Raw genomic sequence first — 19,269 nt, 5'->3', positions numbered from 1 at the left:
TTTCTAATTTCTCAAGTTAAAAAAATCTTTTTTTTTTTTCTTCTCTTTAAAGAGCTTCTTTTAGCCTCTCTTGCAAGGCAAGTCTTCCGGCAACAAATTTCCTCAATTTTTGTTTGTCTGAGCAAGTCTTTATTTTTCTTTGACTTTTGAAGGATAATTTCTCATGGCTGATTTCTTAGTCTCTCAATACTTTAAATATTTCGCTCCGCTCCCTTCCTGCTTGCATGGTTTCTTGAGGGGAAGTTGGACGTGATTTTTATCTTTGTTCCTCCGCAGGTAAAGTGCTAGGTAAGGTGCTTTTTCCCTTTCGCTTCTTTTAGTATCTTTTTTGAATCTTTGATGGTCTGTAGTCTGCAGGTGGATGCCTAGTTTTGCTTTTGTTTCTGACATCTGTCCTCTTCTTGGATCTGTGGTTTGGTGTCTGACAGTAATTCGGGGGACATGCTCAGTCATTATTGTTTCACATACTTCCTCCGTTCCTTGCTCTTTCTTGTTCTCTGGTGTCTCCATTACACGTTAACCTTTTGCAGCCGCCCCACAGCCCTCAAATAGCCTGTTCTGGTTTTTTTCTTCCCCCCAGGCTTTATTCTCTTTGCTTTTCAGTTTTCGAGGATTTTCTTATGTATCTTCTAGCTCAGAGAGTCTTTCCTCAGCCATATCCTGTCTGCTAAAAAGGCCATCACTCTTCATTTCTGTTCTGTTACTTTTCTTTCTTTTTTAATCTTTAGCATTTCTTTTTGGTTCTTTCTTAAGAATTCTGTCTCTCTGCTCCTGTGGCCCATCGTTCTTGTGTGCTGTCTAGTTTATCCATTAGAGCTCTTAGCATATTAATCATAAGTGTTTTAAATTCCATATCTGGTTCTGGTGCTAGCTCTGTCTCTTCGAATTATATGTATTTTTTACCTTTTTGGTGGGCTTGGATTTGATGCACTAGGTAAACGCAACTGCTGTACATAGGGCTTTAGCAACGCAGCGGCGAGGAGTGGGGGGAGGGACGCCTTCGGATCACGTCTCGTCTTTTACTGAGCCTGTGCCTAGAACGGTGCCCTTCACAAGAGTTTCTTGAGTTTCTCCTCCTTCCTTGGGCGAGACAGGAGGGCCGAACAGGCTGGATGGAACTGGTGTTTCCCTTCCCGGGATCAGCTAGGTTCTGGTGAGCTAGTTCTTCCCGAGGGCAGGCCTTGTTAAGAGCGGGATGCCCGGGTGTGTTTTAAAATGGTTCCCTTGCCCCTCCCACTGTGGGAAGTCCAAGGAGATTTTTCTCTGATCCGGCTGGGGAGAGGAGCGTGCTCCCGGGTCCCCTCGCCCTTGGGCCTCTTGTCTTGCCTGTCTCTCTAGTTTGGGGGGGAGTGGTCTGCTCTACGTCCTTCCCTGTCTTCTGGATCCAAGAACTGTTGATTTTTCAGTCTGTTCAGACTTTTCACTTACTGTTGGGACGGACTGGTGACTTGCAAGCTTACCTGCTAAACCAGCCGGAGGCTGTTTTTTAAGCACACACATTTCATGATTGTGTGTTATTCTACCACACTGGGGTGGCATAATTCATCTAACCCATCTCCTATTTTAGAACTTAGGTTCTTTCCAGTTCTTCACAATTGTAACAGTGGTTATGACTGGACATTTTTATTCAATACACCTCAGTGAGTATCTTTAATTATTTTCTGGGGAAACTCTCCAGAAGAGTACTTAATCCAACCACGGGCACGCCCATTGGAGAGAAACTGATCAATACTACTGAGTCGTTTTCTGGAACGTTCCTATTTATTTTTGCTCCCGGAAGCCGTGTGTGTGAATATCTCTTCCCTGAGCCCTCTCCAATAACGGAAATGTTGTGTTTTATTTTTGTCAATTTGATAAGTGAAAATGACTTTTCCTTGCTTTAATATATGTCTCCTTGGTTACTACTGTCACTTGATATTGTCTTAAATGTTCATTAAGCATTTGAATTTCTTTATATACATGCTGTTGGTTCATGAACTTTGCCAACTTTTTCTATTTGAATATTTATCTATTTTTCTTAGAGATACATAAACACGACTTCATTAATTATGCTGGTCACCATTAATCATATATTAATATAATTCCCCCCAATTTGTGACTTTTCATTATATTTATGGTGGGTTTTTTTTTGTTTTTTGTTTTGATTCCTGGAATTTTAGTTCCTGTGATTTCTTCCTTAGTATTTATACCCAAAAAAACTTCACTACCTCTTATCAGGTAATCATTGACTTATATTTTCCTCTAGTTGTTTCACATTTTCATTTCTAGATTTAATTCTTTAATTCATCTGAAATATAATTTAATATATAATGTAAGATATTTAACTTACTTTTCTTCCTGGAAAATTTACCCATCATCTGAGCACTACTTTATTGGTTATTAATGCACTTTTCCTCTACAGATTTAAAATTCTACTTTTATAAATGCTAAATTCTTTTAAACATTTAATATATTCCTGGGCATTATTTTGTTTTGTGTTGAGTTTTTTGTTCACTCTTATGCCAGTTCAGCATGTAAAATTATCTTAACTTTATAGTACATTTTCATACCTAATGAGGATAGTCCTTTATTATATGTAGATAATGTACACACTCTATTTATCATCTTTGCTTACTCTTTAATTTTGTGAAGGGGATACATACACTTTGTAAAAACTTCTATACTACTGTAGTGTTTTTAAATGTTCAGTTTGTTGAATACGACTGATCCTCTTATGTTGGGAGCAGTGTCTTGGTCTCCTCAGGGCTTGTCTGTGTCTGGCCTCTGCACTTGGACTTCTGAGGGTCCACCTTGAGTCCGCTGGCTTTAGAGCAAACACACTCTCTTGGGCTCTCGGCTTGGGTCCTGCTGGTGCAGCGTCTCCAGTTCCTGACTTCTTCCTCCCCTGGTTCCTCCCTGACACCAAGGCAGGCAGGGGTGAGGCAGGGAGCACTTCAGAGAGAGTGGCTGGGGAGTTCCCATGTCTCCAGGAAAATGGCATCTGCTGATTTAAGAGATATTTGTCGGATGCCGACTACACGCCAGGCCCTCCATCTCAGCCTGGGAGTGCGCAGACCAGATGCACGTTAGTTTCCGCCCTGGCATGGGGCCTGCACGGGAACCGACGATACAGAAATGAACAAAGAACGGCAGCTCCTGATCAGGGCCCTGGGGGGAAATGAGAGGCTCCAGATTGGGGCTCAGCGAGCACCTTTCAGAGGAAGTGACCTCAAAGCTGAGCTGCCGGAGATGGAAAGGCCAGCAGGATGACACCCTCCTGCCAGAGGCAACAGCGTGGCATCTCTTGGGAACTGTCGAAGGGCAGTGCAGCTGGAGCTGGGTGTGCAAGGAGCAGCTGAGGTCAGGGAAGCAGGCAGGACACAGACCAGGCAGGTCTGGGGAGGAGTTTGGATTTTATTCTAAGTGAGGTGGGGTTGCCATAGGAGCCCTGCTCACGTCCCTTGGCATCAGTCCTTTCCCTGCACGTCATTCATCTCTGTTTCCAGCTCTAAGCACCTGAGACTCTGGGCCTTGGACGTTCTCTGGCCACTGATGCCTACCTCTCCTGACCTTTGGGCAGGTACCCCACCCCAGTAGCAGCTGTTCGCTAATAACTGAGCAGAGGTGGTGGATAAATACCCCAGCTCCCTACTCAGCAGGCAGAAAAACCGGAGCATGTTCGCCCCTGTTCGGCCCTGTCTCCCAGAGTCCCCAGTGGGGTTGGGCCCCATTGTCTGGGGTGGTCACTCTTCTTAAAGCCCTTTTATTGGCATCCTCCCCTCTCCCGCTTCCCTTCCCTGTTTCCCTGTTGTGTTTCTTGGAGTCACCTCCCTAGTAAGCTGCTTGTCCTTCCATTCTCACCTCCAGGCCTGTTTCCACAGCAAATCAGTCTAAGACAAATGGAAACCTGAGTGTTGGAGGATCTTAAGGAGGGGTCAGAAAACTGTGGCCCACGTGCCCAACCTAAGCGGTTGCTTGTTTTTGTAAATACAGTTTTATTGGAACACAGTCATGCCCACTTGTTTACTGTTGTCTGTGGCTGACTTTCACTACAATGAGTTGTTGGGTCAGAAACCAGATGGCCCACAAAGCTGAACATATTTACTACCTGAGCCTTCAAGGAAAATGTGTGCCTACCTTTGGTCTTGCAGAGCAACATGGCATGATCTGATTTACTTTATTAAAAGCTCACTCCTGCTGCTGTGTGGAGAATGGATCTGTGGTTGGAGGGCTTCAGGACCAGTTAGAAGGCCACCAAGGACGTCTAGGAGAAATATAAAGTGGACAGAGGTGAGCTGTATTTTGAAGTTAGAAGCAACAAGACTTGTTGATGGATTGGGTGGGAGGAAGGGAGCAGTGAAGGGATGTGTTCTTGTGTACTGTTGGTTCTTCTAATGCTCCTTTGAGACATCAGCTTTATCTTCAACATCACTTCCTTCAGGAATCCTCCTGTGGCTTTCTGTGACTTTTCAGGTTGGTAGGGCACCACCTCTGCGTTCCTACAGTTACACACTTCCTTTTATAATGTTCTCTTCTTCCTTTAATCGTACCTTAGACCACAGGGATAACACACGACAGAGCCCGTATTTTTAACTCAGTGGGAGTCCAGACATTGCTCCCACAGCCGTCATCACACTGACTTACCAGTGCAACCCTCAGACCCGGCACACACTGGGTGCTCAAAAAATAGTCACTAAGTGAATGAAGACCAAGGGCTTTTTGGTTTGGTTCAAACTGCTTATCCCAACACTGCCTCCCCTTTCCTCACCCAGCTCGCTTCCTCCAGCCTGACATCTCCTATTTTATGGCTTAGACATGGTGCCATGGCGACGAAGTGGAGCTGACAGGTGACACCAGAGCCGTCCTAAATGAGCGAGTTACAGGTCTCATGCAGCCGTGCGGCGCGGAAGCTGTGAGCGGGCCGTGCACGGATAAGAAATCACCGCCGGCCGGGCATTGGCAGTCTGCTGGGGCAGCCTGCATGTGAAACATGGTCTGATTCTCCCAGGACGTGAAGGGCAGTGGAGGGGAGGAGGTAGGGAAACTGAGTGTTAAGCAGGGCCATCGCTCTGAGGTGGAGAGGGCCGGGCCAGCTCAGTCACGTCTGCCCTCTGCGTTGCATCCTTGAATTTGTGAGCCAGCCGCCCACCGCCTCTGTTGAGATCACATCATAAAATACTCAGGCACAAGCCGACTGGATTTGAGAGCATGCAGAGGCAGCCCAGAAACGGAGTAAGGCTGCTGGCATTTGTCAAAAAATAAAACAAAATTTTTAAAAAGTAAGAAAAATCCGCTGGAGATGAGGGTAGATGCCGGAAGTGGGTCAGTAGGTCTGAGCAACGGAGAGCCCCACCGATAATTTCCTCGCTTGGCCTCCCTGGGGGTCAGAGCTATTTCTCCACTCCCTCCACCCCCGCTCCCTTTGCCTCTCTCCTCTTCTGCCTTTAAAGAACACACATAGGCAGAAATCAATCCATCAAATGTCATTACAGATTTATTAAGCCTGATGTAGAAAGACATTTAACAGTAACATCTTCAGAAAGCATAAAAAGAGCACTTCTAGTCAGTCTTGTGCTTTGAAAATCTAAATATATTTTTATCATATAAATAATTCTTTTCATGTTTTAAGTGCATCTGTGTTTCTTCTTCTTTCTTCTTCTTTCCTTTAATTTTCGTGTTTCAATTGGCCAAAGCGGAAGTCGGCGTTGACTGAAATGAAACCATTTGCAAAGCTAATGGTGTTGAGAGGCCTGTCTAGGCTGGACTGTATCAGCTGGTTTCAGAAAGGTGGTTCAATGTCTGCAGCATTAAAATGAGGGACAGCCTCCAGCAAAATCGTAATTGAACACACCCAGGTCCTTAATGTCGGCAGTTGGGTTTCCTGATGCAAATTACGATAAGGTTTCAGATGAGAACAGTCTATTTCCAATAACTGCTGAGTTGGAGTTGGGGAGAGATTTTTTTTTTTCATCACAAAGGAAAGAGTTATCATGTTTAAAGATGTAAATAATACACCTATAGAAACCTTTTTGATGGAAATGGGCGCTCCATATAACCTTGGCGAGTATGGCGTTTTATTATTTTTTCACAATGGCTAAAAGAAGTAGGTCTGTTATTTAGGGCTTTAATTACAGTTCTCAAAGTAGAATGATTTTTCCTTAAAAAAAAACACAACTCTTTAGAGGTAAAAAATAATGGCTTCGTGATATAATTTAAGGGTTTTCTTCACCTCCACCATCAGAATTTATTTCTAGTGGTAAAATTGTATTAAAAAAAAATGCTCTCCTTCGAGAGATAATTTCAACGCTGCGGCATCACACACACATACATCTTGAGAGCACCCAAACAAAGTCATTTTTATTCAGCAAGGGGCTGCTCCAAATGTTTCTTTCGACCTGATTTAAGCTGTATGGAACATCAACACCAGATTGTTTGTAATGAGGAGGGATGACAGGGGGGTGGCGCCAGGGGACAGAAGCAGGAGCACCTTTTCTGAAAATCCCTGCATTTTTATTCCCCCCAAGCTGGAAAACCATCATTTCCAGTGGGATTGGGTGTCTTTGGGCAGTGACAACACGGCCGAGCCTTTGGAAATTTGCAAATAGTGACTGCATTGAGTACTAGCATTCCGGATGGTCAGGAGTAAAAGGAAGTGTGGCCAGCCAAGGGGAGAATTTTCCAGATCCCAGAGACGTGGGCACAAATGGCTATCTGTGATGAATCTGTTTGGCCACAGGGTGGTATAATTTTCCTAGCAGAAAAAGAATTTTTTTTTCATTGCAAGGACGATTTATAATCATCAAAAACAAGTGAAACATGGTTTTGATTAAAACAGCCTGTTGGCTCAATAATTTCTGTAATTTTAAAAACATCCTTAATGCCGAAGAAGAACACGCCGATGTCAGGAATGGCCTGGGGCCCCATTACAACAGCGACCGAATAAATAAGGAAAAGAATCGCGAGGTCATAAAAACAAAATTAAGCTAATGTTTCAAATTTTGACAATTATGAATTCTTCCTCTAAGAAGACATTAAAAAAAATTTTCAGGCACTATTAGATAAAATACAAAGAGGATAATTGTACACGGACGCGTTTGCAGTTTTCCCAAGGGGTAAAGCATGCCTTCAAAGGAAAACCCTGAATTAGGATGTTGCTTCCTCCTCAGATCCAGCAACTGGATAGGACTCATGCAGACAGACGAACTTGGTTCTTATCATTTCTTTGTAAACTCAGATCTAATTCTTTCATAAGCTATTGAAAGAGAATGATCAGGAAAAAAATGACAAGCATAATTTTTTTTTTCCTATACAAAAGAATCCCCACTGTGGGCCAGTTTTGTAGGAAACAGAAACAAGCAAATATAACAAAATCTGTGTTCATACATGGCGATATAGTTACTATATACAAATATGTACAGTATAAAAATGTGTGGAAGGCTGACTTCCCAGCCGGCCACGCTGCATTGTACACAAGGAAACAGCCTGGTTTTCCCTCCTAGTATACAGGCAAACGTAGTTTGTACAGCATGCAGGGTATAGAAAATTAGCGCGCTCACACGGAGACATTCTACAGGTATGGTTGCAGTCATTTTTCTTTGAAAATGACTAGTCCGCTTTCCTAATATAAAAATGTGTTTGCCTTTCTTTGCTGGCAAATAAACACTTCCCTTCAGAGAAAGGATGAATGTAATTCTCTCAACTCACTATGCCCTACCCCCCCCCCACCGCCATTTCTAAAAGAAAAAAAAATAGTCTAGAATTAAGACGAGGGGACAAATATATAACGAAAACATGGTTGATGCCAAATTTCTTAACAACTTAGAACCACTCTGCAGAGTAAGAACTGGTTGGCCATTAAGACTGATGCTTTTTAGGGGGTGGGGATGGAACCCAGGACCTCCTAAATGCTAAGTGTATACTCACCACCGAGCTACACTCACCCCCTGGCTGACCATTAAGAAGGCTGTGTGTGATCAACTACCTTCTTGATTTTAAACGGGTTTGGAAATTTGTGATCCATGCTGACAGTGCCTGGCTGTTAGGAAACAAAGTCAGAAGGGATTAGAAAGATACCAAGTATACCAGAGACCAAAAAGTATATTGTATCCCGACATATTATGACATTTAAGAACCCTGAGCCAAATGAGAATTGTTTCACATGTCAGCTTTTTTTTGACTTGCATTGCACATTCTAGCATCTGATGTGTTGGAAGCCAAAACATTGTATTGCGAAACTGGAATGTTTCCGTAGCATTTATCTCCGTGCAGAATGGGAACAGTTTTTACATCTTCTCTGCAGATTGGTCTAACTTTGTGTACTTAAAAAAAATATACATACACATTTATAATTCCTGAATGTTATATGGGTCATTTAGAATGTGAAAAGTATTACTGTACAAAGTCTTCACATTTGAGATATGATCGTATGATTGTTCAAGTTCTGTAAATGTAAGTATTTGGCTGGGGACTGATATCCAAACGTAGGTTTCAGGTTCAAGATAATTCAGTAAACACATTGAAATTCACTTTCTAGAGGGGCTGAAGGGAGTGTTTGGGTTTTTAATTTTTTAAATTATTAATTTTTTTAAGTAATGCATTTGCTAGAATTTTTCAACTTCTCTTGGGGGTTCCCGCAAGAGTTATTATTTGTACTTCCAAAAGCAGTGTTAAGCAAATCAACATTGTACAAAGGGCTGTGAGTATTTAATCTGTCTTTTTTCAAACAGATCATTTTTTTAAAAGGCCTTAATGACAATCATATGGCTATTGGTAAAATCATTTGTATGCTGAGAAGTGTCAGATTAGGGTGCCATTACTTGGAAGAGCCATTTTACTTGGAATATATTTTTCCAAAGGAAATGGACAGAGTTCTGTTGCAGAAATAACGTTCCACCTGGTACTAGCATTTTAAAACAGTCCTATTCTAATCCATAAAACATTTCTAGTTTTCCCTGAAGCTTTGGGCTGCCTTATGCATGAATAATTTTTGAGAAACACCCACGCCCTCAGCCCATTGTTCAGTAACTATTGGAAGAAGATTAGCTAGAGCCTGGAACTTGTCTATCTGCGTCTGCCTCTGAATCTGCCACAGGAAACCAAAGGAGATAAGTGGCTTTTACTTTGGATGAAGAGGTAAAATTCCCCTGTAGAAATTCTAAAGATGATACACAAGTTTCAAAATGTTTAATGCGTCCCCACAATGGAAACGTGTCTCTCTGTCTGGGGGGATGGAAATTTGTGTCTCTTTCTCCAGCTCCATCTTCCTCTAAAAGGATTTTGTGGCTATTTTGAGTAAGTGCCATATATAGGGAGGGAGAAAATGAAATTAGCATTTTAACATCTCACAGGGGGAAAAAATAAACCCAAAATTCACTGTGATTTTTTTTTTTTGCCTAATGCCTGTTCAAAATCGATACCACTTTTATTGCTCTTTAGAACTACCTACATATATTTGTGTGTTTAAAGCCTTCAGTATATTTCCTTATAATAATAATATTATTATTTTAGCATTCATCAACACATTTATATTTTTGTTGCAGAGAATATGACATTTGTATGTTTGTTTTTTAAACAAAAACATTTAACAAGCTTGAAAAATGAAACTCGATGAAAAAGATTTTCATGCAGTCACATAACCTGGGAAGTGATGAGTGGGGAAGAAACAGAATGCAAGCATCTTTTAAGGCCTTGGAATCTTTGGATTTACTGTGAAAAGTTTCAGAAAATCGTGGACTGTTACTGTGGCACTGTCTACAGACCCTGGAAAATAACAGTGAAATTCATGTACACACACACACACACACTCACACACTCTCTCTCTCTCTCTCTCTCACACACACCTCCTCACTGCTTAACCAGAGTCACATAAATGCTTCCTAAGTATGTCATTTCGTTTTCTTTGCTTTCTGCACTTTGACTAAATTCAGTGGCTTGCGCCTGTGACATTAATTATGAAAGACCCCCACCACCGAGCAGGCACATTTTTGGGGGTGAGATTTAAGAAATCTATCTGTGACCTGAAATTCTGTGGGGACTGTCTGGGCTTTCCAATTTAGTCTGTGATTACAGTCTGCGTTTAGGCCTTGACCTATTTTTAAGCTATTTCCTCCCTGTGTACTTTTCAGAAGGCGGGTTCTCTATTCTGAAATATTATTATTTTGAAAAACAGGAATAAAATGCGAATAGCATGAGTAGAGTTGGACCCTATGTCAGATCTTTGCCCAGGTGTCTGGGATCAGCCACCTTTACGAGCTGCTGTAAACATACAGACCAGAATGTTGTGTGAATTGTCCCCCGCTGCGTCCTGTAGCACCTAGAACAGTGTCGTGCCGACAGCAGATGCTCACTATTCATTGAGTAAATCTGCTGAATAAGTTGTGTGCCCTCTTCTGCTTTGTGCCCCCAGTGCTATGTCACATGCTGTATATCTGGTAAATTTGCTGAACTACAAAATGGGGCCAAATACATAAAACTTAAATATTCATATATAATTTTTTTCAGTGGACATTTCAATTTGCAGCTCATTGGTGGTTTTAGCTAGAAGGAGGGAAGAGAGGGCAGGAAGGCAATCTCTCACCCTCACTGATACCAAGGGTTGGTGGCGGAATGGAGATCCTTGGGTGTCATTTGCATGATATTTGCATGTCATCTTCTTTTCCATCTAAGGTTCCAATTTATCTGAACTACACTTAATCAGAGAGAGGAAGAGAATGGTATGAAAGCAGACAAAATCATTCTCCTGAGCTGGTGTTAGTTTTTCCCTCCAGAAAGAAGTTTCTAGAAGCCTCACAGAGCTTGCCAAATGAGGACAGTCCTGGTCTGTAGGAATATACCGAGAGCTGTGTATATCTCAGAGTCAGAGCCCAGATCTAGTTTCCTAAGGAGAACACTAGCAGCTGTCCCTCAGCAGTGACATTTACCGTTACCAAGCGACGATTCATGAGTCTTACCAAATTTATCAATATTTTTGTCTCTTGCCTCCCACCCCGCCCCTCCATAGACATTGCTAACAAAACCATATAGATTATATGCTGGAGCAGATGATTTATTTTTTTCTTTCTTAGAAGGGAAACAATTTCCACAGAGTTGAAAATCACATTGTTTCCCCCCTGTTGGACTAGGAGCTCAAGAATCTGCTTTTGGGTGGTTTCGACAGAATCTGAATTAGGTAACACTACCTAATAACCCTGGATCGGAGCAGGCGATTTTTAACAGCGTCCAGAACCCCAGTGCTAATGCATTGATTTTTCCTTTAATAGAATTGCGTTGTCGAAGGACAGTGCTCAGTAGAGTCTACCCTTCAATCTTAACCCATCCAAAGACTGTTCCTTTCCAGTTGAGCGCCATTCATTTCTGGTTGAATAGGTTAAGCAAAGACAGACCTCGCTGTTCTCAAATCACTTTATGATCCTCCCATCATAAAAAATAATATCAGCACCTTGCTTTTCATGTCAGAACTACATTTGAGCCGCTATTCCCTATGCCCATGAGTAAATCCCATAAAAGCCGCCCCGTTGTACTGTTGCTATTTTTCCTTGTGGGTGATTGATTGATGGATGAGTGCTGACACTTCAATGAAGCTATTTCGACTGCCATCTCAATCCGATGATGTGAGGGGTGTATTTTCTGTCCATGCCTCATTACTTCAGAATGACATTCCTGGAACTTCATTTACTTTTTCCCTCCTTCCCCGAAGCGCCATATTTTTTCCCATCTAGGTTATGCACGCCATAAAAAAAGCAATTTGCTATTATATGTGGCATAAGGGCAACACTTTCTCTAGGAGGTAAATAAGAAGGTTTTTTTTTTTTCTTTTTTTAATCCCAATGTTGAATTTAGGGATCATGTCAAAATTTCCAAAACCATTCCAAGAGGCAGGCTCCGTGAGAAATGGTGTGGAGGATATATTTGGAAATATTTGGCTTCATTCTGTTGGTGTTAAGATTTTCGAGTGTGATAACCTTGGTAATTAAAGCAACGACAAAAAAGAATCCTTTCGTTTCAGAATCACCTAGTTCCTAATGTTGTGCCTAGAATCGTTTAAGTATTTCACCTATAGCTGAGTAGCAGTTTACAACACAATCCAGACTTATTTGTTCTTTGAGAATGAGGAAATCCATTGTTTAAATGCAGTGATGGATTTATCTATTATAGGTTGCTTTCAGTTGTATAGAAAATGCTTAACTAGAGTAAACAGATCTACCCTCAGCATTTCCAAACTGTGCACTAGGTATGCAAGAGTTTTTAATATTAAAGCATGCTCTTAGCTTTTCCAAGTTGACTTAGGACCTGATTTTAATCTGTGTAATACAGCATTCCCGTTAATAATAACGTATAATTAAGACATCCGTTAAAAATCCATAACGTTAATTTAATGGAGAAAATCTAATACAGTTCTATTGGAATTTTTACGTTAAATTAACTTTAACGGGCTTTTAATGGATGTCTTAATTAGATCTCATTATTAACGGGAATATTCCACAAATTAAAATTGGGCCCTCGAAGTTTTAATGAAAAAAGTTGCAGGAACACATTTAAAACGGACACCCTGTTTCACGCTTTCTGTTGCCTCTACAGCTAAGCTGTGTTTCAAAGCCCGTAAACAACAGGTCCTGCAGAAAGAAATTACCAGGAAAGGCTGCTGCTGCACTTTCCACCCTTCAGTGATCTCATCTCCTTGCTTTCTCTGATTCTCCAGCTCACCAGTGTCCCCAGTTCTCCCAGTTTGCAGGTCTCATATGACAGTGGTGCATGCTTAAAACTATATATATATATACTTTTTAACCAATAAAGTAACAATGGTGGTAATAAAGATGCCCACCGCTGCCTGGGAAAATGTCATTGGCAGCAACATGGTTAAGCCTAACACTTCGAACAGCTTGCACAGAAGATGAACATTGTTCAGAGGTTTTCTTGGCTCAAGCTCTGGTTTAACTTAATCATTCTTCCACTTTGCTGTGACGAATGGCTCCCAAGTGCAGGGGCAGGACTGGGCAATCCAGGTGCAACCGTAATTGTTGCACTGAACAGAAACATTTCCTTCAGACAAGCGTTCCCAGGGGGGTTATAAATAGGAAATGGACATTACCATGGAAAGTAAGCTTCCAAGCCCCACATCTAGTGCAGCCCACTTGGACATTAAACTATGAAGACTTACACTCCCCCGCCCTTTCCTGTCAAGCGGTGCAAACTGACAAAATAAGTCCATCAGTGTTCTCGGTTGTTATTTTTCTTCAGTGGCACTTTGTTTTCTCGTGACAATGAGAATGGGGCTGTGGAGATGAGGCAGCCCTGTCGCAGTTTATCAATGAAAATCTAATATCGTCCATAAGCAGAGAAGTGGAAGTCAATACTTCATCACCAAATTGTTAGGGAGGATGAAGAGGAATGGCTGGGGTGATTTTTTTTTTTTTTTTTTTTTTTTTTTTTTTGGCAGTCCTCTTAGAGCAGGGTGTCGGGAGTGTTTCAACACCAGGAGCAGGGCGGTGCACCGAGGATGGGCTCAGGGTGAGGGCATCCAGGCTGGAAAGTTGAAACTAAGGCATTTGTCCTGTAATGGGAATCAGAACAACAGAAAAAGATACATTACTTTCAGAGGAATAGTTCAGGTGGTTATTTCTCCCAGGTAGTCAAATTTCTCACCTATACTCTGTCATTGGTATTAATGTGGGTCTTCATGAAGTCTAGAATTTGTATGATATAATCAGCTGATGGGGTATAGAAAGTGGGAGCCAATTTAGGAGAAAAAAACCCTTTGAAGTAAAATGTATGTGTGGAAGAGATATTCAAACATCCATATTCATGGCAGTATTTCTTACAATAACCAAGAAATGGAAGCAACTCGAATGTCCACCAAGGGATGAGTGGATAAACAAAATGTGATACATCCATACAATGGAATATTATTCAGCCTTAAAAAAGGAAGGAAATTCTGACACCTTCTACAATATGGATGAACCTTGAGGATATTATGTTAAGTGAAAATAAGTCAGTCATAAAATGATAAACACTTCACTTATATGAGGTTTTTAGAGTAGTCAAACTCTTAGAGACATAAAGCAGAATCAGGGTTGCCAGAGGCTAAGGGTGGTGGTGATGGGGAATTGTTGTTTAATGGATATAGAGCTTCTGTTCTGCAAGATGAAATAATTCTGGAGATGGGTAGTGGTGACAGTTGCACAACAAGGTGTGTATACTTAGTGCCACTGAACTGTACACTTAAAAATGGTTAAGATGATAAATTTTATGTTATGTGTGTTTTACCACAATTACAAGTAAAAAAAAAAGTATGATTTTTCTACTGTGGAGAATATTAAAAAATAAAAAAATTTACCCATGTTCCCACTGTCCAGAGAGAGCTCCTATTTACATTCTGTGGTGTTACCTTCTAGTATTTTCTTTCCCTATGCATTTTTGTTAGGCTTACAAAGTTATACGTGCCCATTGTGTAATGTTTTCCTCTGTATTCTTTCACTTGGAAACGTCATAGTAAACAGGGGGATGATTCCATCACCTACATTATCAGAGTTTACTAAACCATTCTTGTGACGTTAACATTGAATATGTTTCCAATTTTATTCAATAACACATAACACTGTGATGAACATCTTCATGTTTAAAGCCTTTCAGTATGTTGGGATATTTTTGTAGGCTTACATTTGCAAATCAAAACATAGCAACATTTTGTGGGGGAGGGTATAGCTCAGAGGTTAGAGCTCATGCTTAGCATGCAGGATGTCCTGGGTTCAATCCTCAGTACCTCCATTAAAAGAACTAATTAAATAAATAAACCTAATTACCTTCCCCCCCAAATAAAAAATTTTAAAAAAAGATAGCAACATTCTTGTGATGGGGAAGTGCTACTTCAAAGCACTCAATGGGGTGAATTTTTTTTTTATCAGATACGTGCTGTTTGGATTACCTTAGGAACGCATATAATTACCTTCAACCCAAACTGGGTGGCATTCCTTGTTTACACATTATTTAGTAGTAGTGCTCATTTCAATGAGAAAAACCACCTTGGACCTATTTAATTAGCCTTTTGGAAAAGGAAACTCGCCGAGTTTTTAGTAGAAGAACAAACAAGTTGAAAATTGTATGATCTTTGATGTGTGTAGGGAAATTATGTGCAAAATGATCGTAACAAACATTATAAAGGCTTCCTTGGTAAGAAATGGTGTGACTGCAGTCCTAGCAACCAGTTATCCTCGACCTACTGGATTCCGAGTGTTTTATATACATTGCCACTCACCCTGCACATCATTTCATTTTGGAAAAAAGAGAGAGAAAAAGTCTCAGAGATGTTAGTGACTTGTCCAAAGTTCTGCAGCTAATAAAAAGCAGTGGGTGGCTTTTCATTTAGGCTTCTGCGTTCGGAAGCTTCCGTGTTCAGAAGCTTCCACACTCACTGCAGGCACCACGGTCCCTGGGAGGAGCCATTTCCCTTCATCATCGGGTTTGCATTTCAGATACAAAAGCTCCCAGCAGTCTATGCTCTGACCTTGTTGGAACCCTTGGCAGGTCTAGAAACTTGAAGGAGGATGCTCATGTGGTTGGAGGAAGACAGATGGGTCAAAGAAAAAGAAAGTGGAGGCTAGAAATTGCAATGGCCTAAGGAGAAGGTAGCGGGAGAGAGAGAAGGGAAGAGGGAAAGTGAAGAGAATGACAAAGCCTGTCTTCCCTACTGAGTGACAGTGCCTTACACGGTGAGACAGGATGGAGGTGAAGTCGGGGGTGAGGGGTGTGGTTGGGGGTGGGTCTGTTTGTGGTCTCATTTTCCCCTCCCTGACCACAATCTTAATGTGATACCAGTTTTAGGGAACCTTGTTTCGTTTACCACTTCCTTGAACCTGCTCCAGATTTGATCAATACCCAAACTTCTCTAGCTGGGTTTCTCTTAGATTAAAATTTGTTCTGGGAAGGGGAACAAGGAGAAAGAAAAAAATAATTTTATTATAGTTCCCTTCTTGGAAATTCACAATACATATTAGCATATTAAAGGCTCTGAGAAGTCCTGCAATTAAAACCCAACACAATACATCTTTCTTTAACTCAGTGCTTCCTAAATTTGTTTGATAACCCTTCTCTTCCCTACGAAACACAAATATACTTGAATGTCATTTTCTGGAAAACACCTTCATGACAGAATCCCATGCAGAAACAAATGAAGTTGTTTAGTTTCTAGGTTCTCAGTCCTGACCTCATCACTGATTTTCTGTAATTCTTTGCTCAGGTTACTTGGCTTTTGGGGGCCTCAGGGTGAAAGGATCTTGCTGTCGGGATAACTTGACATTTTCTACATGTTAATGCTGGGCTACTCATGCTAAATGCATGCCTCGCCTCATGTCAAGTTCACAATGCTGCGATGCAGGAGGTAAGTAAGTGTCCATACTTTCCAGCCTAGGAAACGGGGATTTAAAGACCCCACAGCCACCTGGCTGGTAAGTGGGAGAAAGGATATTCAAGTTCAGGTTCTTCTGGTCTCTTAAGCATTCCTTCTTACATGGCCTGTGATCGCCTGCTAATGTCTTAAAGGGTGGAACACTAGCATTATTCATAACTTAGAGGCATTTTCCCAAGAGCATCTGTACAGTTACTCAGTTAAATTCCAGATACGAGTGTCTTCTATTAAAACTTGGCTATGATGCTGTTTCTATCTGAGAGAGCGCATATCCCACCATGATTGATGGAAGTGGTGGATTCTTCTAGAAGGTCAGAGAATGGTAAAGAGGAAGCCTTGTGTCTTGGGCCATTTGGGGACAATATACCCTTTTGCATTATTTCTTATCTTAAAAGAAGAAACACCTTTTTTCCCCTCTAGGTCTAAAGATGAGACATGGCAGAAAACTAAAACCAGAAAATAAAGGGAAGGGGAAGGACAATTGATATTATTATTTATTATTATTTTTTTTACTGTTCAAAACAAATTGGATGGATTAAAAAAAAAAAAAAAAAGAAAGCAAATACTCTTGTTTGACTTTCAAGTGGTGGCTGGCACCAAGCTTTGCTGCTGTCTGAGTTACTAATATGTTGAGTTACTACTATGAAAATAAAACAGAAATATATAAAAATCTTAATTACATATTGAAAAAATCAGTGGCAGTGTTCATTAAGTAGAGTTTGTGAGGGAGAGCCAGGCGAAAAGATGCAATTATTTTTGTATTAATTACAGAGCCACCAACAGATGCATAGAGCTGTAGATACTGTACTTGCTTTTGGCCGTGATGGAATTTTTCATCCCCCTGGCAAAGCATTTGGGTTGGCTCTTCCTCATCTCTGTGACCTGGCTCCGTCCCGCTTGCCTTCTTTTTTCTCTGCTCTTCACCATTCTTCTCAGAGCTGCGTTAGGTCCCCAGGGGGTGTTTTGGGATTGCTACCGTGATGGGCCACTAGCATTCTACGGTTCAGGGCCAGGAACGTTAGGCATCTCGCAACGGGCAGGACAGTCTCACGGGCAGTGATGTGATGTAACGGTGGGAATGTGTGGCACCATTTTTGAAAATCTCGCGTAGGTTGGGATTTCTCATCCTTGGCAATCCTGGTACTCTGGGCTAGATAACTTCTTGTTGTGGGAGACTCTCCTGTGCATTGTAGGATTTTTTAGCAGCATCCCTGGCTTCTATCCCTTAGATTTCAGTGGCATCTCCCCTTACCCTTGGGTTGTGACAACCCGAAATATCTTGAGGCATCGCCAAATGTCCCTTTGTAGGGGGTGGGGGTGAGGGCAAAACTATCTTTGGTTTAGAACCTCTGACCTAGTGGAAAACATGTTTTAGAATTATTTGAGCCTGAAACTTAAGTACATTTTACACGTAAATACAAAGTCTTTTATGCACAATTTCATACACACTGCATTTTCCAGAAATAAAGCTATTTTGCAAACAAAGAGAGACTGTACTTTATTTTATTTGGAATGCTAACAGAAGTTACTTGCCATTTTAGAAAATCAGGTCACCTTTGGCATCGCTGCTCATGATATTTGAGATGTTCATTCAGCCCACCCATATTGACCTGCATTGATCATGACACTCTCACGGAGACTCTGCATATGGGGGCACATATCAGACAACGTCATCCTGTCTTCAAGGATCTCGTTACTCTGAGCATGGGTGGCATACTCTGAGCAGCACTGGCATCACCTGGGAGCTTGCTGGAGCTACAGAAAGCCGGGTCCACCCCAGAGCTGCTAATTCAGAATCTGCCTTTTAACAGGATGCCCAGGTGATCTGCATCCAGGTTGGAGTTTGAGAAATCCAGTTCTAGTGAATTTTTGTGCCCAAATACTTTCTTCTTCTTATTTTACAGTCACAGCACTAGATGGTTTCTTTTTGAAATTATGTGTGTAGGTTGGTCATTTGATCTACAAATTTTATTTCAGGAAGTAAAGGGCAAAGTATAAAATGTTCGTCCGGAAATATCCACATGGGATCTTTGAAGGGGAGAACACCCTGCTCTTCAGAAGCCCTTTCTAGGCAGCAGCCTCCTTTTCCATGAAGTTGAACATCACCCGTCTGCTGACGACTGTGAGTTCAGATCCATACACTCACCCGGCTCCTCGACATCTCAACCTGAGTATCTCACAAGGACCTCAAAGGTCATTTTATCAAAAGCCAGGCATTTGAATTCCCCCGCCTCTAACCTGTTTCTTCTCCAACGTTTCCAGTCACAAGAAATGAAACCTCAAACTGCTCAATTGCTCCTGCCAGAAAATGGGGGCATCCTTGACACCCAGCCATGGCATCCCTCACCAAAGTCTACTCCCACCTTCACCTCCTGCATCTTTGTTCCAGCCTGGGCACCCGTTTCCTGGATGAAAATTTAGATTAGATTGACACGGTCATTCCCCACTTCCTCCCAGCTTAGAAGCCTTCCGTGACCTCTACTGCACTTAGCAAAAGCCTCGTTTATCTACAACTTTCTGCCTGATCTGGCCTTGCCATTTCTCTGCCCTCACCTGGGTCTGTACCCTTTACTGACAAGTCCCAAGAATGCTGGCCTTCTGACAGCGTCTGAAACCTCCCTCCAGGTCTTTGCAGGTGCTGTTCCCTCTGTCTAGAATGCTCTTCCTCCTAGTTTGCCCAGCACCTTCTCATCCTTGAAGTCTTAGTTTAATGTCATTTCCTCAGAGAAATTGACCCTCACCCTTTGAACTTAAGTTCTTTTGTTATAATGTTGCTCCTTTTATGTTGTCCTTATAGGACGTGTGGCTTATGAATACAATCATATATGGAGGTTTTAGTTTAATGTCTGTCTCCTACTCTGGCTTATAAACAAACCCCAAGGAGGTGGGGG

General features: G+C 41.6%; 1 protein-coding gene across 3 annotated transcripts in view; it reads right to left on the bottom strand.

Moving 5' to 3' along the window:
* Positions 1-11,726: 11,726 nt before the first annotated feature.
* The window catches only part of TSHZ2 (teashirt zinc finger homeobox 2), a 410,600-nt gene continuing 403,057 nt past the window's right edge, over positions 11,727-19,269 (bottom strand). For all 3 annotated transcript variants that reach the window (XR_004312988.1, XM_032461391.1, XM_032461400.1), the window contains one exon: positions 11,727-13,528. Coding sequence is in view for 1 of the 3 variants with exons in the window: in XM_032461400.1 (XP_032317291.1) it covers positions 13,527-13,528 (2 nt within the window). In the remaining 2 variants the exon portion in view is untranslated. The remainder of the gene's footprint in view (positions 13,529-19,269) is intronic.

This window comes from Camelus ferus, chromosome 19 (assembly GCF_009834535.1).
Source record: "Camelus ferus isolate YT-003-E chromosome 19, BCGSAC_Cfer_1.0, whole genome shotgun sequence".
Lineage (NCBI taxonomy): Eukaryota > Metazoa > Chordata > Mammalia > Artiodactyla > Camelidae > Camelus > Camelus ferus.
Note: the sequence above shows the minus strand (reverse complement) of the source record. Positions and strands in the feature narration are given on the sequence as shown.